This window comes from Poecilia reticulata, chromosome 23, assembly GCF_904066995.2.
Source record: "Poecilia reticulata chromosome 23, P_reticulata-male-v2, whole genome shotgun sequence".
NCBI classification, from domain to species: Eukaryota; Metazoa; Chordata; class Actinopteri; order Cyprinodontiformes; family Poeciliidae; genus Poecilia; species Poecilia reticulata.
Window position 1 is genome coordinate 5,004,528 of NC_088852.1, and position 25,958 is coordinate 5,030,485.

A 25,958-nucleotide genomic window follows, 5' to 3' on the forward strand; every position below is an offset into this window, starting at 1 on the left:
CAGATTGGCACCTGGATGGCTCTGAAATGATTTTCAAAAGTTAGAATCCTCTGAAAACTCACAAGTTTTTAGCCACTGATTTTTTCAGAAATTTCTAAAAGGCCAAACACACAAACCTCTGGTGTCTCTTCACCTAAACTAGAAAAGTTTAAGGCCATCCACGTCTTAACGTCTTCAAAATAATCAAATTTATGAAATGACAGATGCAAAACTCCAATCTCGTCTGTTTGATTCAGTCACTTTGTTTAAACTCAAACTTGATTTTTGTTGCATCTGCATCTGAACTGCAGCACCGAGGGAATCGCTGACTGTCATCACATCGATTGAAAGCTGCAACTGGTCACTTCACTTCACATAAACATACGAGAAAGAAAGCGATCGGTTGCCTGGCAACCTCTCAGCGGATGACATCACACTCAGCATCAGCTGGTAAAACAGGTGAGCTCTGCTGGTTGACGTCGTTTCTTGCAGATCTGCCACTAATAAAATATTTATTACTCTGACATTTTATTCATCTAGACTCAGAAGAGAACAAAAAAACAAACAGCTGGTTATTTGTTTCATTCATTAGTTCATTCAGTTGTCTTAGGTCTGTGAAAGGCTTTCAAAAATAAGAAGCAGTTCTTCAAAAACAGTTTCTGTTTGGGGTTAAAAAGCAAAAATTGAAGTTATTCAAAAGTCTTTTGTGATTTTAAGTGGAGTGTAAAGTCATTAAGTTTGAGCTTTGAAAGTAAAGGAGTTACTTCAGTCTTGGCTCTTTATATTTTAAATTAATACAATTTGCTGCAGACGAAGAACATCTTTTAATGAATCAGGGCAACATGTTCATGTACTGAACGTTTTGGCTTTTATTCAATTTGTCTGTCCTAACCTCGGCTTTATTCAGTTGAAACATCTTTAAAAAGTGATTACAGCTGATGGCAGAGTCTCTGAGGGAACCATTTGTCGTCGTTGCAGGAAATAAAAAACGTTTTCAGCCACACGTGCCCATGTAAGAGTCTGAAAATGCCAGCGCGAGAGGAAACAATCGGCTTTTATCCGTCTTCTCCAGGTTCTGTTTTCCAAACGATAAAAGCATCAGAGCATCAACAGTGAAAGGGCTCCGCTGATTTAGCGCAAACAGATGCATCATCTTACCTGGCTTTTCAACTAAATACGCTTAGCTTCTCTTCGCTCCTTTGACCCAAGCAGTGTCAGAGAAAATTGTGTCAATTTAGAGGCTTTCATAATTGCCGAATTGCGCTCAGTGGGGGTTTCCAGCTGGGATCAACAGGGTGGGACGTGTCGGGATCAACGCGGTGTGTAATGTGCTTCCTGTGTCACTCTGTGTTCTGCCCTCTGAGCTGCAGGAGAGGCTGTGTGTTTGTATGGGAGTGTGTGTGTGTGTGTGGTTTGTCGTCTGTACCTTGATGATGTGAAAGCGGCGATGAGCTCGATCCTCTGCAGCCTGTTGCTAGGTTTCCCTTCGCTCCATCTGAGACAGACAGACGCAGCAGAGGTTTTTTTTACTCTGGAGAGTTTTCAGCTAATGTTTTAACACATAAGTACTCATAGCATAAGCTAATTTCTTTGGATTTATTTTCTTCTTCAGACCGTAAAAACATTTGATATTTTATATTTAATCCTGCCATCTTCTTTTAGTGTATTACAACATGGGCCTTTCCTTTGAATTTGCAAATATGGTAGATCACACGTGTCAAACTCAAGGTCCGTGGGTCAAATCCAGTCCGTGAAGGCTTTTTATGTGGCCCTCTAGATTCTAGACTAAACATTAAGAGCTTAAATATTATGTTATCATTCAAATCAATGCAGTTTTTATCTGTTTACTGCCAAATTATATCAATCAGTCCCTCCAGTTTCTTGAGAATTATCGTGAAAATTTATGTAAAATCAACAAATCCCTGCAATTTTTTGTGCTAATAATTGGGAGTTTATTACAGATTTTTCTCAAAATTTGTCAAAAACTTTCTTACTTGTATTAAACAGCTGCCTCAGCTTTAATTGATGTCTATGTAGCGAGTAATAACAAGCCACATTTACTGTCATAAATAAGCGCAAACATTTACAAATTAGTACAGAAACACTTTAATTTTTATTGTAAAAAGTCACAAAAAAATCATGAAATCCTGGAGGGACTGAAAAGATGTTCAACAATTTTTAATTTTAAGAAATTGTTTATATTTTAAAAGTTTGTGAAGAAGTTTTATCAATATATTCTGGCCCTTTAAGTGCATTCATGACCCAAAACGAAAATGAGTTTGAGATTCTTGTCAAACTCAGTTTCATCTGGCAGGTTGACGGTAAAATAACTGACACATATGGATGAAAAAATAATTTACTGGAAATTACAAGAAATGGTTAATAATAGTACAAATGAGCAATTATAAAAAGTAAGCTGCACCGATAAAAACAAACGTTTAAAGTTGTTTAAAGATGTTCGCTTAAAACTGGATTGCAGTTTTGATTATTTGTTTAACTGATTTTCTCAAACTGTTCAATGATCTGATGCTTCTTAATTCTAATCGTAATGTTTTCCAAGAGTGTGATTAAGGAAGCAATTAGAGCTTGCAGGAATTATTTTCTCCTGAAATAATCATTCTGTACGAATGTCGTCATTAAGGCTGGATGCGTTTCACAATCTTACAAGTCTCTTTTCAGCCAGACGGTTTCTTGTAATCTTTCAAAGTGGACTTCATCAAAAGTCCCCAGAGTTTCTGAAGGTCTTATGTTGTTTTCTTTGGCTGATTTTCTCCTTATGCTGACTGTTTTCAGCTGATTGTTTTCTTTTTATAGTTATTAATCCACCTAACTCTGACCTATGAGTCACATGAGGCAAAAAGTTGATTTTAAATTGCAGTCTGGCACACCATGAAGCTTCGTCTCAAAATTAATGAGAACAAAAGATCATTTTTAAGACATGGACTATTTTACCTGTAAAGGTAAAATGGTGAAGAGTGGTGTTTTCCCTTTTCCTGTTTATAAAAATCAATCACAATCAACTAAATTTGACATAAATGTCTCACCAGGCACAAAATCAACCTTTTAAATTGCAGTCTCAGACCACAGACGTAAATATTACAACCTGTGAGGTGAGAAACCAGGACTGAAAACTATAAAAAATAAGCGGAAACGAGAAATCACTTTCCTCTGTTTCTGTTGTGACGTCTGCTCTGGAGAGGCGTTAAACGGTGAAGGTGAATCATTGTTTTACAGTGAATCACTCCTTTATGACTAACATCTGAACTTTCAGCTGTTGTAGGTAACTGACTGCACTGTAAAACATTTAACTAAATGCAATTTAAGTCTATAAATAAAATTGTTTTGGTTTTAACTCAGAAATTAAAGTTCATGAAGTTGATTTAACAAAGAGACAAGTTGTCTAAACTCTGTTTTTAAAATTCATTAATTTTGAATTGTGAGTTTTAACTTGATGCAATTTAAACCAAATAATTAGTTAAAGAGGCACATTTCTCTATTATTTCATTCACAATAATAACTACTTATTTTACTTTAGAATAATTTAAATTCTTGCTTCAAATTGCATGAACAAAATTTCTGATCTGATCATGAATTTTATTAAACATCTCAATAAATTCAACTCAAAATTTTCAAATTTAAAATAAACGTTTTCTTTAATAACACACAAGAGTCAGATAAATGTAACACACTTCCACCTCAGGAGACAAAAACATGCCGCTAAGCATTCTGGGAAATAGTTCCCACTCCTGTCTTTTTCTTATTTCAGTTTTTTAAGTGCTAACCTAAAAACTCTTGGAGGTTTAACAAAATTAATAAAAAGTTAACACAACTTACTGCTGTAATTTTATCTTTCACAAACTCACATTTAGGTTCAAAATCTAAAACTTCATACATTTATTTCACTTAAAGAGTAGAAGATAGTAAAAGCAAATGTTTTACAGTGCATCAGGGGTGTTTGCATTATAGTCTGGCAATAAGCCCCAATGCATGATGGGATTGGTGGATGTAAACAGCATCAGATAAACTACTGGAGTGGATTTGCCTATTTTGAATGCTACAATCACAATCACACAGGTAAAACTTCAGCACCTTTTTATTACAGCTGCAGTCGTGGCTCATGTGCGAGTTTTTCTTTCTGTTATGTTCCTGGAATGTAATACAAGTTGTGATTCTTTCCAAAGAATAGATTGTTCCTAGAATAAAGGCATTTATTTATTTATTTATTCTAAGGAGAGTATTTTTCTTTGAAAAGAGAAACGAGGACAGAGAAATGTTTTCTACGAGATCAAGAACTTTTCTTTCTGTCCAGGACTTTTTATAATTAAAAATTAGGTGCAGAACTTTTGAAGGTTCATAGGTATTTTCTGCTGTATAAATAAGACTTTATGAATGTTTATGGCTGTTGTCATGAAATATCATAACACTTAGTGCAACGTTGCTTTTAAAGTTTCATTAAAAGTTGCATTAACTTTGCATTATTTGGTACATAATGACACGTTAATGCAAAGACAGCACTTTTAATTGACTTTTAAAGCAACTTTGCATGAAAAGCATCATTATTTATGACAGCGTATTAATATGTATGACAGCTTCAAATAAAGTGCTACCAAACGTTTGTTCCCAGATTAGGATCAGGATCTGATTGGATGTTTAACCTTTGAAGAAAACAAGTTTCTGACTTTGCTTTACTTTGGCCGTTTCGGCTTCTAGCCACAGCTTTATCATTATCGCCCTGACGACCACAGACTGATTATGGGATGTCACTGGTCTTCGAGCAGCTGATGGACAAAACTATTTATGGAGTGTTCTTTACTTTGACGCTTTAATTTGCACCTAACAGGCAGATTCCTGCGACATGGAGCTAAACCCTGACCTCCTCACTTCCTGGTTTCCTCCATTACTTGAACTGTTTATCGTTGCATATGAATGAGACGTCTCTCTAAAAGCACGACCCATCCATCCATCCATTTTCTTGACACCCTTGTCCCTTAGTGGGGTCGGGCCATGAGATTAATTTTGTAAATACCATCTGCTTGTTATGACATAAGTGGAAGTAACTTAGATTAAGAGAGCGATCATGTTTCATTGAAGCAGCTTTGCAACACTTGTGAGCCTCTGGCAGAGAGAAAACCGCGCCACCTGAACTCTCGTCTTATTATTTATCAACCTGACAGGTGTGTTGCATGCAGTCTAATGATGCTGGTCCTGAAAGGAACCGAAGCCTGGCTGATGAAGAGGTCACCCACCCTTTCACTGGTGATCGTAGAAAACCTTCTGCAGAATATCAGACTTATTATCTAAATAAATTATAACACTCCCTGAAGTGGAGCTGTGCAGATTTATTGGATAAGCTCTGGATTTGGATGTTTCAGAAAATACTTAAAGTTTTTCTTCTTATTTGCTTTTTTCAAATTAAGTCAACTAGTTATGAACTGGATTTGATATTTTTTTGGTTAGCTTTTCCATCCATCCATCCATCCATTTTCTTACACCGTTGTCCCTCAGTGGGGTCAGGAGGGTTGCTGGTTCCTATCTCCAGCTAGCGTACCGGGCAAGAGGCGGGGTCACCCTGGACAGGTCGCCAGTCTGTCGCAGGGCAACACAGAGACACACAGGACAAACAACACTCACACCTAGGGGCAATTTAGAGAGGCCAATTAACCTGACAGTCATGTTTTTGGACTGTGGGAGGAAACCGGAGTACCCAGAGAAAACCCACGCATGCACAGGGAGAACATGCAAACTCCATGCAGAAAGACCGGTGTTAGAGATTTTTTGGTATTATCATTTTGTTGTTACTTTAGTTCATATTCAGTCTAATGTTAGAGCAGATTAAAATGTTCTCTTCTTTAGTGTGTGTATTAACTGACCTGGGGGGTCACAGCTGCCTGTTCATCTTCAGGTGAAACAGTTTGACCAAGATTTGAACCGGGCTCAGGCCGTAAATCAGATATCGCATCTGGAACTGGGTTGCTAGTTGTTTAGGTAAATTGTTTTACGACCTTTGCTGTGTTTAGGTAAAATGTTTTACGACCTTTGCTGTTTTTTCTCTGCTGTCTATCTTGCCTATCCTCCCTCTTTGAAGTTTGAAAATAAAAGACAAGCTTTACCCAAAGATTTTCAGAACGCTCTATGAACAGCTCGGAGGAGCAATTGATAGAGTTTGTTCTCCTTTGCAAAGTTTGTCATAAAATTCATATACGTTGTCTGTGGTTCTTTTATGTAGGTTCTAGGAAAATACCTATCATTTTGGTGCCGAAACCCGGGATCTCTCATACCGACCGCTGTCAGGCAGAGGAAGACGCGCTGAATCCGTGCACGGCCAGAGTCAACTGGACCTGGAAAGAAAGACCCAGGAAGTAGAATTCTTCGCTGGGCCAGCGACGTAGGTCCGACTTTGTCTGCCAACGGCGGAGTGACGAGATCCGACTGGACAACCCGAAAACTACAGAAACGTAGGTGAATTTTAAAATGGCTATTTCAGTGGTTTGAGAATCCTTGTATGATGTCGCTCTGCTAAAACTCAGTGGTTTGAGAATCCTTGTATGATGTCGCTCTGCTAAAACTCAGTGGTTTGAGAATCCTTGTATGATGTCGCTCTGCTAAAACTCTGAGGTTTGAGAATCCTTGTATGATGTCGCTCTGCTAAAACTCTGTTCGAGGAGACCCCATAAGGGCAAGTCCTCAGGCGGATAGGAAGCTTGTCATTGCTGTGTGGTTTTGATTTTTTGATGGGTAAAATATCACTGGTGCTGAGTTATCTGACAAGGCAAAAACAGATAATGTTGCCATTACTGTGCTGGTATTGCTGGTTTGCTGCTACTTTGATGTGTGTGTGTGTGTGCGTGAAAGAGTAGTGTGAGAGTGGTTGGAGGTTTAAATACCGCTTTGTATTTTACCTCATATAAAACAGTGGAATTAAGCAGCAAACCTCTTGTGGATGCAACAGGCAAGATTCTCCCACTCGAAAGAGTCGAAGCGGGGAATACCACAACAAGGTATTTTAATTGCTGGCCCACTGAAAAGATCTCCAGTTCATAGGACTCCCTAGGAGTCAACGAACCTGGACCAAATTTAAATAAATTCAAATAAATAATATTTTCAAGCTGAAATTGCAAGTGTTTTAAATATGGGAAATAAACATTCTTGTAATTCCTCACTTATTGAGGGCCCCGATGGAGATGAAAAGTACATGCTGTCCAGGTTTCCTGGTAGCACTGTACACATGGAAAAATGGAGAAAGAAATATAAAATAGACGGAAAGCTAAAAATCGATAAATGGCAAGCAATTGTGAGAATTTTGGAGAATAGTGTAGCAAGAAAAACGGGGATAAAAAAGATTAAAAAGGAGGATGAGTTGAGATGTGCTAAAATATGGTTAAAAGCAGCCACAGACCGGAAAGAACAAATTAAAAAGATTAAAGACAAAAAGCTTGTAGAATCAAATAACTTATTTGTAAGACCAGAAGACAATGAAATGGTGCTATCCAGACGGAATGCTCCAGCGGGGCAGGGAGAGCAGGTACGGCCGACTGCTCCTCCCCCAACCGCTGAAGCAAGTTCGTCTGCCTCTGTCCCAGTAGCAACAGCCCCGGCAGACAGTCTTCCGGACGCGCCCGCTACTGGCAGTAAGGAGCCCCAAAGTAGTCTGTATCCCTCACTGGAAGGTTTAGATCCACCCCCGTATGCGGGAGACAGAAGTCAAACAGAACATATGCCAATTGAACAGCCACATTACAATTTAAGGTTAAATCCTAAAAAGAAGATCCAATATAGTCCTGATTTCCACGGGGGACATGTTGAAGAGTACCCCATGATACAGGTACCAAACCCTAATGCTGGTGCGGATGATTCACCACATACATATGTTTTTAGACCCTGGAATTTAGAGGAAGTCCGGAAAGCTGTGGAAGGAATAACACCTGCAGCAGAGGATCCCAATAAATGGATAGAGGACATGACTGGATTAATTCATTCTTATAGACTGAACGGAGTTGAAGCGGGGGCAGCAGCCATGACCTCGCTAGGAAAAGACTGGGCAAAAGTAAGGGGAAACTATACGGGAAAAAATAGAATAGGCCCAATACTATACCCTGATGGAGAAAACCCAGAGCTGAGTAACGAATACAAAGCACAGTGGGATCCAGTATGTGAAAGAGTTAGAACAGTTTTCCGTAAAAAGGCAAACTACAATCACTTAGCGGGGATAAGACAAAAAACTGGAGAGGACGTAGACGACTTTCGTCTGCGGTTTGAAAAAGAGTTCAAAGTTCACAGTGGGATTACCTATGATGAAGGGCCCGACAGCGTATATCAACAACAACTGAAAAACGCTTTAATGTCAAGTTTCCGCCCTGAAATTGAGGGCTGGATTAGAAAACACCTGGTCGAATATGATGCTGCCTCAGTCCCACAACTGATGACATGGGCACGTCATGCAGAAAAAGTAGTAAAAAAACCAAAAACAGGGTCAGATGTTTTTCATCTGGAGGATTTTGGAGAAATAGAAACCTCTGCCTTTTTCCGTGGCCCCTCGAGAGGCCGAGGGAGAAACAAAGGCAGGAGAGGTCACCCTGAGCAGCGACCCATAAATCACACCACACAAGACGAAGATGTCTGCTGGCGTTGTGGCAAGTCAAACCATTGGGCAAAAGATTGCAAAGCAAAGAACGTAAAGGACTATAGAAGTAGCAGATGGGAGAAAAAACAAAAGCCTAACTCCTCAGTATGACTAGATTCTGCCACACCCAAACAAAACACACCACCAGATCAAATTGGTGTAATGGTGGACATATGTGCAGCTTGGGATATGTTAAATGCATTAAAAGAAAAACCTTACATCACACTGAATGTTTGTGGGGAAGAAGTTGAATTTCTATGTGACACCGGTGCATGCAAAACGGTTAAAATAAAAGGTGTAAACCCCACAAACGAGTCTATTTGGGTAAAATCTGCCGATGGACAAACGCATAGAGAAAAAATGTCAAAAAGTACATTTTTAAAGACCCTGAGACAGGAATTAATGTAAAAGCTTCTGTTGTGATGTCACCTAAATGTCCAATAAATCTGTTAGGTAGAGACCTAATGACAAAATTAGGAATAGCAGTAGTCCCTGTACAAGATGGGATGAGAGCTGTCAGATTAAAACATTCTGATCAAAAAAATGAACAAATCTACTGTTCATATGATTTAAAGCCAGCTGACAATCCTCATGTCCCAGGAAAGCTTCTTAGAGAAGCTCGTGAACAGTTGGACTCACCTGAAACGGAAATGAACTACAATCAGTTGCATGTAACAATGAACATCCTAAATGATCCACAGGATGATTATGTTAAAAAGTTTTTAGAAACAAATCCTGTGACACTGGCTGTGACCGAAATGTTCACAGACCGACGGTCTTATGCAGCTGTGACTGTGCTCCTTCCGACTAGCCAAATAGAGCTGTATAAGTTACCGGCTAATCCACACATTTCATTATTCAAGCCACATAATATCACATGGGTAGATGTGGGTAATAGAACTAAAATGGCTGGTGAAGCCGCTGATTTCAAAGAAGGTGAAGACGGTTGGAGCTACAGCCCCAGCTGTGACGTCTGGAAACAATCACTATGTGAAGTAGTCACAGGCACAGCTCAAGTCCACGCGTTTGAGTGACACACAAACATATTTTTGACAGGAAAGGATGTAGCTGAACTAGCTGAACTTCCAGAAAACTTGTGGACAAAAGGTCCCTCTGATGTCGGGTTGCTTGGTTCAATTCCCCCGGTGCAAATTAAAGCAAAATCTAGCTGGAGGCCTAGAGTAAAACAATACCCTATAAAACCAGAAGCACTAAACGGGATTAAACCAGTAATTGAAGGTTTGTTAAAAGGAGGAATCATAAAAAAGTGTTCAGATTCTCCTTGTAACACACCTATTTTTCCTGTTCAAAAAGCAAATAAAAAAGACTGGCGTATGATTCAGGATTTACGTTCAGTAAATGAAGCAGTACAAACAAGAGCACCTAATGTGCCAGATCCACACACACTGCTAAACTCGCTTAAACCAAGCAATAAATTCTTCACAGTAATTGACCTCAGCAACGCATTCTTCTCTGTACCCATTCACCCAGATTCACAGTTCTGGTTTGCTTTTACCTACAGAGGTCAGGGGTACACATATACCAGATTACCCCAAGGCTTTGCAGACAGTCCAAGCATATTTTGTGAGGCAATTATGACCTGCTTATCTGATTTCCAAATGTCAGACAAAAGTCAACTTTTGGTGTATGTTGATGATCTATTAATAGCATCAGAGAGCGAGGAAGCTTGCAGAACAGACTCACTTGCTCTGCTGCACCATCTCTGTCAGACAGGGAACAAAGTAAACAAAGATAAGCTGCAGTGGGTGAGAGAAGAAGTAAATTATTTGGGACACACACTGTCTGCTGAGGGAAAGCAGATACAGAAAGCGAGAAAGGAGACTGTTTCTGAAGCACCTAAACCAGAAACTAAAAAACAAATGATGTCATTTCTTGGACTTTGCAATTACTGTAGAGCCTGGATTCCACACTATGCTGAGAAAACTCAGGCTTTACAGGATTTGATTCATGGCACCCCAATGGCCATGACTGATAAAATAGCTTGGAATCCAGAAGCTGAAAAAAGATTCACTGAACTAAAACAAGTACTAATGCAGGCAACAACTTTGATTCTTCCTAACTATGAAAAAACTTTTATTCAAACTGTAGATTGCAGGAATGGATTTATGACGTCTGTGTTACTACAAAACCATGGTGATAAGCTAAAGCCGTTGGCTTTCTACTCAAAGAAATTAGATCCAGTAGCACAGTCTCTACCAGACTGCGTCCAAGCAGTCTGTGCAGCAACATTAGCTGTACACATGTCGGCTGACATAGTCTTGTTTCACAAGATGGAGCTGTTAGTTCCACACGCGGTAGATGTTCTACTTTTGCAGAGCAAAATGAATTTGCTCTCACCAGCGCGACACCTTTCGTATACAGCAACGCTTTTGTCACAACCACACATTGTAATAAAGCGGTGTACGATTCTAAATCCAGCTACTTTGCTTCCATTACCAGATGATGGAACGCCACACAGCTGCATAGAAGCTACAGAGCACTTGCAGCTTCCAAGGCCAGACCTACAGGACACCCCATTAGCATTGGGAGAGGTCTGGTTTGTTGATGGGTCATGTTCAAAGGAGCCTACGGGTAAAAATCAGACAGGTTATTCGGTTGTTGCTTTGCCAAATGAAATAATAGAAGCAGAAAAAATTTCCAGCACTCATTCTGCACAGGCAGCAGAATTGATTGCTTTAACGAGGGCATGTGAACTGGCAGAGGACATGCATTTGACGGTGTACACAGATAGCCAGTATGTTTTCTCTACTTTGTTTTATTTTGCAAAACAATGGGAGCGTAGAGGAATGACAACATCAACTGGGAAACCAGTGACACATGCATCTTTACTTAAAAATCTTTTGCAAGCAATACAACTCCCAGCTAAACTAGCTGTATGTAAATGCACGGCTCATACAACAAGGACGGATGAAGTTTCAAATGGGAACAGACTAGCTGACAAAATAGCTAAAGAAGCTGCAGCAGGGAAGCATGGGAAAGGAACTTTCTCAGCACAGACTGAAGGAGAACAACAACTGATAGACAAAAAAGTGCTGAAAGACATGCAGGACAATGCACCACAGGCCGAAAAAAGGATGTGGATAACTAAGGGTGCGAAAATTAATGATGAGAGCATTTTTGAAGTAAAGGACAAACCAGTTCTACCTAAATCTTTATTTAAAGCTGCAGCAATTGTGACGCATGGGCGCTGCCATGTGTCAACAGGGGGGATGGAAGCCATAATACAGCAACATTTCACAACGTATGGTTTAAATTCCTACCTAAAAAATTTTTGTACTGCATGTCCAGTCTGTGTGAAACATAACCCACAGGGAAACATAAGGCCAAAACGAGGCAGGTTCCCGAAACCATCTTATCCATTTCAAACTATGTATATGGATTTTATTGAGCTTTCACAAAGTGGGCCATACAAATACTGTCTGGTGATGATAGATGCTTTTTCTAAATGGGTTGAAATAGTACCATCAAAGTATGCAGATGCTTTGACAGTAGCGAAGGCTATTTGCAAAACTATTATCCCAACGCATGGCATCCCACAGACTGTTTACAGTGACAATGGACCACATTTTGTAAACCAAGTGATACAAAACATGGCATCTCACTTGGGAATGACATTGAAAAACCACTGTGCCTATCACCCACAGAGTGCAGGGCTTGTGGAAAGAACAAATGGCACGGTGAAAAGCAGATTAAGAAAGTGCATGGCAGACACTGGCCGACCCTGGCCAGAATGTTTAGACTTGGTGAAGCTCTATATGAGAATCACCTCAACAGCAGATGGTCTAACACCTTTTGAAATAATTCATGGGAGAGCTTACAGACTGCCTCTGTTTGCTCCTGACTTACAGAAAGCTGATGAAGAACAAACATTAGCAGATTATATGAACAGGACTCTTAAACTGAAGAAAGTGTCCAGTGCGAATTTACTGCCTTCTGACTCTTCTCCTCCACAGGAGGCACCTCCCATTAAGCCAGGTGACTGGGTCTACATAAAGGTCATCAAACGGAAGAACTGGGCAAGTCCACGGTGGGAAGGACCATTCCAGGTGTTGATGACCACACCAACAGCTGTAAAAATCGCTGAAAGACCCAGCTGGATTCATCTCAGTCACTGTAAGCTGCAGAGAGTGTTGGACCCCTAATCCGGAGTAGAGAGGAAGGTGGGCTTTATTGCCTCCGGGCTGCAAAGGGGTGCTACTTTTAGTGTGGTTCGTCTCAAACCCGGTGAAGAAACGCTTAAGATTCTCACTCTTTTAGTTTGGGGGTTCTGACATCTCTGTGTGCCGAGCAACAATGGGGACTCCATATGCCAGATGGATTTTCTACGGCGCTGTGACTGCAGCATGTTTGATGTTTGGAGAAGGACGTGAGCCTGAGTTCCACAAACACGACTACAGCACCAACCTGTGGTGGAAACTAATGAATAGAACCGCGTACGAGGGACATGCTGTGAACTGCTACGTGTGTGCGCAGCTGCCGGTTTCTATTCACAACTCAGGCCTCCGACCAGGTGACATTACTGACAACAAACAGATGTGTCTCTATGTTCTAAGCACCAGACCACGGCGCGTCCCACCCCTACGGGGAGACAGAGCGCGCGAGAAGGACTATTCAGCTGACCTCCGAATGGGAGAGGCTGTGCAAGGTCTGTTTGGATTTTTAAATTGTTCACTCGCAGACGATGTACTTCCTTTTGCATCATCTCAACAAACTGTATGGAAGATACCAGAGATCATTTCATTAGCAGGAGCTAAACCAGGATCTCTGGGGAACTGTGTCTACAATAATGGACATGTTATTCTAGGGACGTTGCCCTGGAACTTGTGTAACAGAGTTTACACCTACTGCGAACCGACACAGGATTTCATCGACTGCACAGCCTGCAGGGGTCAAAGGATGACTCCACACTGCAAAGTCTGGAAGGACAACCCAGACTGTGACAACTTGCTTCAGGAGAGGAGTTTCAACATCACGCATAAGACAAAGAGGAAACAGGAGACAACGCTGTGCAGTGCCATAGTGCCAGGAGACTATGGTTCACGTATGTTGGCAGATTGGTACTTCATATGTGGAAATGAAGCATACATGTTTTTACCAAAAAATTGGGGAGGACTGTGTGCTGTGGTTCCGTTAATCAACCCGATTGCGTTCATCAGGAAAGCACAAGATGATCCACGTACCCGCTCCAAACGAACAGTTATGTCAGAGGTCAAAAATGGGGAGGCCTAACTACACACACTGGAGTTCCATGGGAATTCAGGATTTGGAACGGCGGAGAAAAATTCATGCAAGGTTTGTTTCCGTGGGTTGGAGTAGGTGAGATTCGGGACCACGTAGAGATAAACAGGTACGGATTACTGCGACTAATCAACATCACATACCAGCTGGCCAATGGCACCGCGAAGGAGCTGACTGAACTGAGAAACATGGTCATGCAAAATCGTGTTGTTCTGGATTTCCTCACTGCCCCTCAGGGAGGGGTCTGCAAAATTATTGGCCCAACGTGCTGCACTTTTGTGCCGGATGAAATAGGCACTGGAGGAACTATTTCTGATGCTCTATATGAGCTGGAGGATCTTAAAAAATATGTGGAGAGTGGAACACGCGGCTCATCCTTTTTTGATTTGTTTTCATGGCTCACGTCTGGTCCATGGTGGACTTTATTGTTAAAGCTCGTGACACCTATTCTGATTGTTTTGGTTCTGTTCTGTCTTTTTACGGGTTGCATTATTCCTTGCCTACGAAGTATGTTGTTTAAAACAATTAACACAACTGTTGTCAGTTATCAGCTAGCAAAGGCATCCTATGAGACAAATGAAGATGACTTGTTTCGAGGTTCTGACGATTTTCTGAACAATGATGATGTTCTGTAATCAATAAACAGATTAATTCATTTGCTGAATGATTCCTACACCGAAAATGTGAAAACAAGTGGTGTTAGAGATGAGAAAACTGCATTTGATTTTTTTGCTGTTTCTTTCTTTTGTTTTTGTCCATTTCATTTATTCATTATATTAATTTAGTCATTGTGTCATTTTTATGTTTAGACTAGGGAAAAAAAAAAAAAAAAAAAAAATTCTTGCATTTATTGGTTCTATTTTATTTCTTTTCTTTTCTATGCTTGGCTTTTGAATAGGGTTTACACACGTGGTAAAATGATAAAAAGGGGGGAATGTTAGAGATTTTTTGGTATTATCATTTTGTTGTTACTTTAGTTCATATTCAGTCTAATGTTAGAGCAGATTAAAATGTTCTCTTCTTTAGTGTGTGTATTAACTGACCTGGGGGGTCACAGCTGCCTGTTCATCTTCAGGTGAAACAGTTTGACCAAGATTTGAACCGGGCTCAGGCCGTAAATCAGATATCGCATCTGGAACTGGGTTGCTAGTTGTTTAGGTAAATTGTTTTACGACCTTTGCTGTGTTTAGGTAAAATGTTTTACGACCTTTGCTGTTTTTTCTCTGCTGTCTATCTTGCCTATCCTCCCTCTTTGAAGTTTGAAAATAAAAGACAAGCTTTACCCAAAGATTTTCAGAACGCTCTATGAACAGCTCGGAGGAGCAATTGATAGAGTTTGTTCTCCTTTGCAAAGTTTGTCATAAAATTCATATACGTTGTCTGTGGTTCTTTTATGTAGGTTCTAGGAAAATACCTATCAACCGGGGGCCGGGAATCGAACCCAGAACCTTCTTTCTGCAAGGCAACAGTTGTACCAACTGCGCCACTGTGCAGCCTTTTCTAATCACTGTTAAAAAAAAACGGCTCTAATTTATGGTAAAATATGGATTTATTCATCTTTAAGTAAATAAATACAGATTTATATTGTGTTTATATGTATGAATCCATATAGATACAGATTTTTACGAATTTTACCGTCAAGATAAATAATTACAGATTTTACTGTGTTTATAAGAAAAAATTCTGGAAATTCTTTACTGTGAATTAGAGACGTTTTTTTACAGTGTAAGTTAATTGTACATTATAAAACATATTTTTACTTTCATTAAGCTGTTGTTCTTTTTAAAGATTTGCTGTGATTTATTTGTTTCAGATCATTTCAGGAAAATGTTTAACCAGATTTTAAAGATTTACAACACAAATAAAGTTGGTTATTTAGCCAGAAAATGTGAAAGTTAAACAACTTTTTGGGACAGATCTTATGTGAATATACGTCCTAATTTATCCTTTTATTAATCATTTATCATTTTAAACTATTCTGATTTACAGCGTCTCATTTTTCTCTGTTTTTTTTAATGTTTTTTGGACAGATGACATTTATATAAGTTATGAAATAACGGTAACAATAAACATAATGGGACAGTGAGTAAAAAGTCAAATTGAACTTCAAAATAATTCATAGTAATCATTTTTGTTTACAACTCCAGTTCTTCCTCTGTGGTTCTTGAGCTCAGCTGGAGTTAAGCAGCCCAGCAGAAATGAGAACAACTTGACATCTTTTTAAATATTAATTATTTTTCTTTAACTTCTTTCAAATCATTACAGTCTGGTGCAGGTAGACCTCTCAGAGAAATGTTGCCATAGCCACAAAACAAGCAGAGCTGCATGGAGGAAGCTTTCAGAGACTCAAAAATTAAAAAATAAACAAAGCTGTTTGTGAGAAAAATCAGTTATTGGTGCAGGAATTTTTCTAATCTTTGGATTACAAAGCCACCAAGGAGTATTTCAGGGAACTGATGAATGAATGAAATAAGAGGAAAGCAGCGTAGATGAAGGAAAGTAAGTGAATTAAAGTGATTAATAACAGCTAAAACCTGATATTTATATTCACTGTAAATATTCTTTTTCACACTACGTGACATTAAATCAGGTTAAATCTTTCCTATTTTAAATCTGAAATGATTGCTAAACTTATTTCTGTTTGCTAAATGACACAAAATGAGTCTTTAGACAGTTCTTTAAACAAAAGCCGTCAGGAAAAAGAAAACCAATCCATTAAAATGAGTGATGGCAAATTTAAATGTGGATCAGAAAAGATTGTTTATAACTGAATATAATTAATACTTTACACCACCTTTTCAGTATTGTTTAAATTGAAAAATGAACGTCCAAATGTGATCAGAGGTCATGTGATGTCATGATTTAAATCGCTGCTCATTTAAGCTTAAAAATATTAGAAACTACAGAGATTTATTTTACCTTTATTTACCTAATTAAAATTTTCTGAGGTCACAGTCAGGATGAGATTGTTTAGTTCAAAGAACAGCTTTAATGTCGCCTTGCATCAGATTATGTCATAACAAAATGTTAGAAATCAGTGACGGGCATTTCAAGCAGAGGTGTTGGTGCTCATTTTTTACGTGAACTGTAACTGAAGGGTTCGTTAATTTACTTAATTTGCTCATGCATGCAAGCAGCTACATCTCACCTCAGCCAAGACGCCTCAAACGCGTCAACACGAATATATTTCTGCTTCACATCACTTTAATGGGATTGCACCAAAGCAGTGCATGCATAATTTAGCTAGCTGGCATTAACCCTCTAACCTCAGTAATGTAATAATAAACTGAAATTGCAAACAACTTGTTTAATCTCCACTCTATTAGCTGCTGCATATGAATAGGAACTGTAACTGTGAGGATGTTGCTGGAAGCAGCTCTTCTTAGTTGACTGACACTTCTGCAGAAGAAGGAGAAGGGCAGGGGGATTGCAGCGTCAGTTGTGGGTCACTGGGAGGATCGGCTCATTATTTCAGCTTCAACGCCGCGCGGCGAGAAGCGCGCCTCCCAGACACCTTCATTAGATCGACGGGCGGCCGTGCGTCCGCTGGAAAACGCTCTCGTGTCAGATGAAACGGCTGGGCGGCGGGACGCGTAATGGGCTGGGAAGGACAAAATGTGAAAGTCAACGCACATCCTGTGATGGTTCTGGTGGGGAACTCAGACCTGTTGGCAGCACTGGATGATTGAGTTTGAGTCTAGTTAATTGTCTAGAAGTTTGACTGTTAAATGTTATGGGAATTGATGAAAACGTTTGAGATGTTTGTGTTTTTTAGTCAGCTTCACTCTGATTAATTTAAATTTCTTTCTTTGCTTCCTTGTTTCACTTTGCTTCTGGTCGTTGATGCTTTTCGTTTATTTCAGATTTTATCACTGTTGTGTGTTTGCATTTGGTTCCTTCAGCGCAGGTTTTAACCAGCTTTTGCTTTCCAAATCAATAATCTATTCTCACTCTTTTGTCCCCGTTTTACCTCAGTTTGCTGAATTGAATCGAAAGTGCAAATACCACTACAACTTTTTATTCCTGCAGTTTTTTCTTCTTAGGCTAAACTTCAGTAAGTTATTACTGACTGATTCGTCTCTCAAACGCTGATCTTACTTCTGAAGTCTTCTGGATCTGGCTCCTTAATTCATTGCAACACTGAAGGCTTTCCTCTAAAATAACTTAAAATGTGAGGATAAAAAATAAACTGAGCACAGAAGGGCATCAAGTTAAGAGTTCAGAGGTTATTTAAACACTGACCCAGTTTCTTAGTGTAAAAAAAACTCTGTTATGTAACTGAACAACTTCGCACCTTATCTTTAATTATGTTGACATAAAAACATTAGGTGTGAAAATGACTCTAAGCAGCTTTTACAAGTTTTTCTCTCTGATTGTCTCTTTAATTACTAAGGATTTACTGATGCAGTCCTTATAGAGTAAACAGTGATTACAGACAGCAAACCAAAACACATCAAGCAGAATATATTTATTTGGCTTTTTTAAGCATTTTTCTTTTACTTTGCGTCTAATTGTTGGTCAAAAACTCAATATCTTTCAGTCACTGAAGTAAATTTAACTACTTTACAGAAAGTTGGTGTTTAGCTGTGCCTCTTTCCTAGTTTAAGTCATTAATGGAGCCACTTCTCCAATCTGAACTAAGTCTGTAGCGATACACTAATCTCACGATACAACACCTAATATTCTGCTCACGATAACCAGAATACGATTCAATACATTTTTTGGATTTTTTGAAAGATTTTAGAGGGACAGAGTGATTTTGGTGACATTTTGTGATGTTCCATAGACTTGGATTAAATTAATTGAACTGATGGTGGAATAAATGTTGTTTTTGTTAAACATTTGCTTTGTTTAAATGTTAATTGTGTGGCTTTGTTTATTTGGTTCTGCAGAAAATGAATATTTTTTTGTCTTATTCACATATATTATTTATCTCTTTGTTTTCATCATTTAATTAATTGTATGGTTGTTTCAATAAATGTCATTTTTAATGTACATGTGCAAATTTTGCATAAAACTCAGTGGGTTTTAATTTATTGATACCAGTGGATGAAAAATCGATACTTTCTGAGGAAAAAAAATATCGATAAATATTGCAGAATTGATAAAATTACACAGCCCTAATTTGTATGTAATTGGATCTAATATGTCTGGGATAAACTGAATCAATGAGATCATCCACCCACTTGTCATTGCAGGACTGTGGGATCATTTAATTCAACTCATTTCATTTAAAGCAAATAAGTACAATTTAAATACAAAAATATACAGTCAGTTCAATCCAATCAAAGGCAGCTGCATACATGCCAGTTTGATGCTGTATCGATTGCAATGTGTTGCTAAATTTGCAGAAATCCTGAGCATGCATCTGGTGACAGTCAACATCAACAACTGATTTTTAACAGGAAGAACCTCCAACTAAACCTGACTGACTGATTAAGACACCAGAGAAAGTACAAAATCAGACGCTCCCAACATATAGTGACAGAAATATCTCCTTCAGTTGCTTCGTCAAGGAGAGAAAGACGTGTCACCTATAGAAAGAGAGCGTGAATTTTCTACTGAACTGGAAATAAGAAGAAACTCTGAAACATCTCCAGAAACAAATAACCTTCTTTACCTCATTTTTATTTTATTCTACAGAGAAAAAGGCCAAATCTTTTAATCTGTGTGAACAGAAAGAAGACATCTGCCATAAGAGACCACCGACTGGATTTTCTGCGTCTTTCCCGTGCAGACTCACCTCCCGGTCTTTATTGGCTCTGTATCTCCGACCATGTCACTACACGTCGCTTGCAATCACAATTGCGCCTTGTTTTTTTCCTGTCATCCCCTTCAGCTCTAGGACGATGCTTATGTAACACAATGCACGACGCGCGATCACCAGCCTACTTGTCTCTCTCAAGAAAATCAATCTGCTCCATCTCTTCTCACCTTGCCCTTTTCTCACAACCCAGTGCTGCTACTTTGTTTTCGCCACGGGTTCAGCATGTTTCCTGCCTGCACGGCGGAGCAGCGGGGGTTCCTCTGTGGTGACTAAGAAGCAAGACTACCACTCTGCCCACAAACGAAAACACACACCGAGTTTGAAGTTTATTCCTCATGAAATACGGCGCTCAAAGGCAAAATATTTTCAAGCAGCTGAAGGCGGATAGTAATTACCGTCTGATATTTTACATGAACCTCTCAAAAGATTCAAAGCAAACTCAAATGGGTCTCAGAGAAGGACATGTACAATTAATTTGCTGTCAAACGCGTGCAAGTCTGAGAGGGACAAATGTGATGCACATAAAACATTCTGTTGCACTTCGCTGCACAGGAGAGGCATGAAATATATTAACCTTTCAGGCAGCAGGAGAAGCATCCAGGTATCGGGATGGCAGCGAATGCATCTCAGATTAAAGGTTACAGGAAGATGTGGAGTAATGAAGCAAAGATGCAGAGGAGAGGTAGGATGAGACATTAATACACAAATCAGACTTTATCCTTCTCTTTGTATGGAATGTAAACAGTAAAATACAACCTGTAGCTCTTGATTTTTTGTTTTTTGAGGCTTTCAGAGTTTAAATTGTTGCTTCTTATATTGACTCTGGTAGATTAGATAATAGTTTAATGAGTAAAAAAAGTGACTATCTTTGGTATTTACATGTAATTGAATCACTTTCTTGTTTTTCCACATTGCTCCCTCCTGTTGTCTCTGGGTCAAAATGACCGAGATTTGTATGTGTTTTCCCTATACACAGAAAATGAGGACAACAGGAGGGTTAAGAAAAAAAGCAGAAATAGTTGCATTAGGCACAAATAAACATGTTAAGATTCAATGTTTCTTCAGGTTTTATTGATGAAGTTAGCGTTGGAGATTTTAGGAATAACCTTTTTGCCTTAATAAATGAAATCATCATCATTGTTTGACTTAGTTTATCTAAACAAAGTTTCATCACAACACAGAAGAAAACAGTTATTAAACTATGCAGTACTGTGTAAATGAGGGTTAGAAGTTTGTAGTTTTTAACGAAGAAACTGGGCAAAACAAGTAAACAACAATAAAAAGACAAGAGTGGCTTTAAATGATTGTCCAGCAGTTCGTTCTGAAGCTCTGGAGATAATTGTCTCATTATCTCTGATGATGTTGTTTTTGTTGATGTGATGGAGAAAAGTAGCTCAGTTTTCACTGAAACGATTGTGACCTTTTTTAAACTGAGAAGTTAAAATAAGAGTTTCAGACAGTACTTTGGGACTAGATCGGGTGAAAGAGATTAGGACACGTGTCAAACTCAAGGTCCGTGGGCCAAATCCGGCCCGCTGTAGTTTTTTATGTGGCCCTCTAGATTCCAGACTAAACACTAATTGAGCTTAAATATCATGTTATGAATCAAATCAATGCAGTTTTTATGTTTACTGCCAAATTATATCCTCCAGTTTCTTGAGAATTATTGTGGAATTGCATGTAAAATGAACAAATCCCTGCATGTTTTTGTACTAATAATTGGGAGTTTATTACAGATTTTTCTCAAAATTTGTCAAAAACTTTCTTACTTGTATTAAACAGCTGCCTCAGCTTTAATTGATGTCTAAACAGCGAGTAATAACAAGTCACATTTACTGTCATAAATAAGCGCAAATATTTACAAATTAGTACCAGAAACAATTTGTTTATTGTTGCAAAAAAATCATGAAAAAAAAACATGAAATTCTGGCGGGACTGAAAAGATGTTCAGTAATATTTAATTTTAAGAATTTGATTATATTTTAACAGTTTGTGAATAAGTTTTGTCAATATATTCTGGCACAACAGGCCCGAAAATGAGTTTGACATTCCTGGATTAGCAGAACATAAGGCTCTCAACCCTCTGACAATGGTAAAATAAACTATCAGCAACCTTTTTGGGAGAACTAGCCTCATTTTTTCTTTTTATTCCTCTGGAAATTCTTGTTTTCTCTCTGAATCAGCCTGAAAATGCTAACGTTTATCACAGCAGGAGGAAGCATGTCTTCAGCAGCACACTTCCTATGAAAACATGTAACTTAATTTCCTCGAATCATGCACTTTGAGAACCAACAAATAATGTATTTTTCTACTGTTATCCAAAACGTCTGTTTGTCCTTTGTGTTTCTGTGTTGGTCTTTGATGGACAGGATGTAACCCCACTCTCGCCTCCCTGCTGACATCAGTCTCACCTTCCTGAGAGTAAAATATTATGCTTCCCATAAATGACATCCTTGATTGTTGTCACCCAAAAGGTGGACGCTCTCCCACATGGAGGATGGCAGGGGTGTAAATTGTTTGGGGTAAATAATTGATCTGTCACACAGGCCCATTTGTCTTTGCCACTCAATAAAATTGGAAATGCAAGAAAACATGGCATTCATTAAAGGAAGGTGTGTGTGTGTGTTGATCTTCATAAGTTGGGAAGGAAAAAAGTGCTTGTGTCGACAAGATCGATAATTAAAACAACAAAACTGAGACAGACAAAGCTGAAAACGGGCCTGAGTTTCTCATGCATCCATTTTTAATCATTCTGGCATTTTTGGTCATAGTTCAGGAAATATTTGAGGTTTTGAGATATGCTTTAATCGGCTGCTGCTGGCTGCTTAACGTCTCGTTGCCATGGTTACGAGTCACAAATGTCTGAAAATGAAAAGGTTTGAGCAAAAACCCAAATCTAAAGCATCAACAGCTCCAACACAAGAAAGGCACATCACCAGCCAATGTGCTCAGCTAATCAATAACTGTAGGTAACTTCCATTCATCAGCATGAACCATCACTTCCCGTCCAGCAGACGCCCACTCGGAGCCTCAGAGGGAAACGGCGGCACAATGGATTGATGGTTCGACCCACAAAACCCCTATCACGTCTTCTTCTGCATGTGTATAAAATGTACAATAAATTATTCTGCTTTTCCATCAATAAAAAAAAAACAAATTATGTAACTAAACTGGAGTGAAACATTTTAATAAGATGATCCAGAAATAGTAAGTTTAGATAAAAAAAGCTGTCAGTAACCTGAGTCAAACATGGAAGGAGGAAATTTACATCTACATAAAAAAAAGTCTGCATAATCTCAGATAACAGCTGTATGGAGAAGAGAAATGTCAAAATATTTTCTGGTTTTGCTTTTTTGTCAAACTTAAAGGCGTCACACCAAACTAAACTTAAAATAAAATCAAAACTCACTGATAAATACCAGCAAACATGTTCTTGTGCTGTAAAAATGGGACACTTCCTAAAGCAAATTACTTTTGTAAGATATAAGTTCGGACTTTGACTAGGCCACTCTTAAATCTTTGTTTTCAGAGGTGAACTTACTGCTATGTTAATTCAAGTCAGCTTGAGACTAAAGATACAAACTGATAACCAAACGTTCTCCAGGATTTTCTGATTAAAAGCAAAATTTGTGGCTGTATCAAAATTATAAATTGCCAAGTTGCATATTTGTCATAATTTTATTCTGAATTATTTTTGTTTTATTTCTGCGGAGTCATACAAGTATGAAAAAAATATTGACTTCTCTAGTTAGACCACAACAATCACCAAACATAAACAATTATGAATAAACATTTAGATTATTTTAATGTGTTTTCATAAAAAGAAACTGAAAACAAAAGTGAAGACAGAAATGTCTTAGAGAAACAAAATTTGTTTTGCTGTGATAATAATTAATCATCTCGACATCATGGCATCACTTAACTTGTGTTTTTTTAGATAACACCTTAATATATGTGATAAACTAAACCAGAGATGCTGAAAACATCCCAGTCACAGATTAAAACTTAATACTGCATCTAATCATCTTCATACCCTGACAGCAATATCGTCAGAGGAAACTGGAAACAAAACAACACGGCTCACTTCTGCAGCATCGTGATCTCAAGAAAACAACAAAATGTTGAAGCTAATTTTTAATATCACACAATGATAAGCTTTGTTTTCCCAACATACCTCCAGATTAATTAACCATTAGTGGCAAATAATACATTCAAACTGCAGTCAAATCATTAATGCAACTGCTGAGATCTGCCTGGATGCAATATTTATGATTTAATTGATTCAAAGCTCATGAGGATGAAATTATGCAAAAGAAGGATTATTAATAAAAAATAAGAAAAGGGTGGTTTGGTTCCAAACTTTATCCTCATCGCAATGCTCAACAATATTGTGTCAAATACTCTACCGCCTTGTTTAAAATTTTGAGAAATCCACTTCAGATTAAATAATCTAAACGTTCAACAGAATCTCCTCCTACTGATTAGAAAGCAAGTAAAACATTTTGCTTTCATGTCCTGTTAGACGACATTTAAGTTTGTTTTTGCACTCAACAATGTCAATTTCGCTAACTCACAAGGGATGCATTGAAATGATTCAATTACTTTGACATAACCTTGAATAGTTTTTTGTTTATGCTGACTTTGATAGCGCAGGCAGCAAACTGAATTAGGAAATAAGGCAAAAAGCTTCCAGGGCAGAAGGACGGCCAAGAGCAGCTAAACGTTTCCAACATCAACATTTTTTAATTTTTGGGTGTGTCTGAGACAGCACAGCTGCAATAGTTCACTATTTGTTCCAGCTGTAGTGGTACAATATAATAGAAAGTAAAATATTCTCAGGCAATGAGGATTTCTGTCTGAATCCACATGAAATCTTATTAACTGTTTTACTAAAATCACTCTCATTTTCTCAAAATAAAATAAGTTTCTCTTTCTTGCTATGCTATCATTCTGTGTGTGACAGATTGTAAAACTCCTAGCATCACCCTACAGATGGGGAGAAAGTAACCAAAAAAGTAATTTTGCATCCATCATGTTGCTAATATTTCTCAGAAATGCTTCAGTAATTTTATGCGAGGAATTCAAAGGGAGCTTTCAGACAAAGTGACAGCTGCATTCAGACATAACCCATCTGGGAGAAAAACACTTGACAAAAGAAACTGTCCGAGCTAACTTCACTTTTATATCAAACTACACAGCAATCCATGTGTGGAATCTGCTGTATGCCATCACTAGGATAAACAAGGACGTTGTAGCTTTAAGAGCAGTGCTAGTGTAAAGATAATGAGCTAATTAGTCATGCATCCACACTAGCTCTGAGCGGTAGATGAAAACCTTTTAGTCTGCAAAGCCTTTCCTCACCAACATGTGTTGCCACTGTGGCTGAAAACCTGGCATGTGCTTCTTCTCTCAGCAGGCGTTTCGGAGGAAACACGACCGTCATTAACCCACTGCCAGATGTCGAGAGTACCGCCAAGAGACTCCTCTTTAAGTTCACAGTTTGATCCGCATGATGCCAATGAAGCTATGTTGTTCTAGTTTTAATTTGACACATTTACCCTACAAAATTTAAATGAAAAAAACATGTTGATAACGCTGATTTGTATCCTTTCGCTGACGCCAGGGTATGCAGGAATGTTACAAAGGTATCAATCAGGAGAAGGCTACAAAAATATAAATTCCAAGATGAAGGTGTCGCTGTCATCTGTTTAACCAGGAGTGTCAAATTCAGTTTCATTTTGAGCCAACTCAGAAATCTGAATGTTCTTAAAGGGTCAGTTGTGCCAGAATATATCGATAAAACCCATTAAACTCTTAAAATATCAATAAACAGCTGTTTATTTCTCCATTCAGTAAGTGTTTCCTAAAATTAAACGATATTCAGGGGTGAAAGTAGTTTTAAATTCTTGGGGGTACTATGACAAAAAAAAGTAAACAATTAAAATTATTATCACAAATGATAATGCACATTATTGTGCACAGAAAGGTATCAAGCATTTTACTTTTTACTTGCACACACACACACACACGCATGTACACCTATACGGGTTTTGGTGTATTAGCGGGACAATTTTTTCAAACCAGTTTTTTGCAACACTAAACGGACACCCCTTTCCACTTATGCTAGAAAGACGTAGTAAGTTGTCAAAAATCTTTTTGAGCTACACAACATAGATCTCACTTAAAAATTTAGATACACACATCAGAACTCAAAATACAAGAATCTGACACAATGCTGTATTAAAAGGACAAACGATAATGAGATGTTTGGCTCCGCACATGGCACCAACAGTATTGGAACCCAGAGGGCGGCAACAGCTGTAAAAGGCCACA

The 25,958-nt window shown here is 38.5% G+C and overlaps 1 protein-coding gene across 1 annotated transcript; it reads left to right on the forward strand.

The window, feature by feature from the left end:
• Positions 1-5,738: 5,738 nt before the first annotated feature.
• On the forward strand, positions 5,739-15,228 carry LOC145550192 (uncharacterized). The gene is made up of 2 exons (XM_081604051.1): positions 5,739-6,434; positions 12,574-15,228. The coding sequence occupies exon 2, from the start codon at positions 12,914-12,916 to the stop codon at positions 13,847-13,849; it is 936 nt and encodes a 311-aa protein (XP_081460177.1). The 5' UTR covers positions 5,739-6,434; positions 12,574-12,913; the 3' UTR covers positions 13,850-15,228.
• The last annotated feature ends 10,730 nt before the right edge of the window (positions 15,229-25,958 follow it).

What these genes read in the sequence shown, in the direction of transcription:
- LOC145550192 (XM_081604051.1), top strand. Translation starts at nt 12,914, where the DNA reads ATGGGGACTCCATATGCCAGATGGATTTTCTACGGCGCTGTGACTGCA.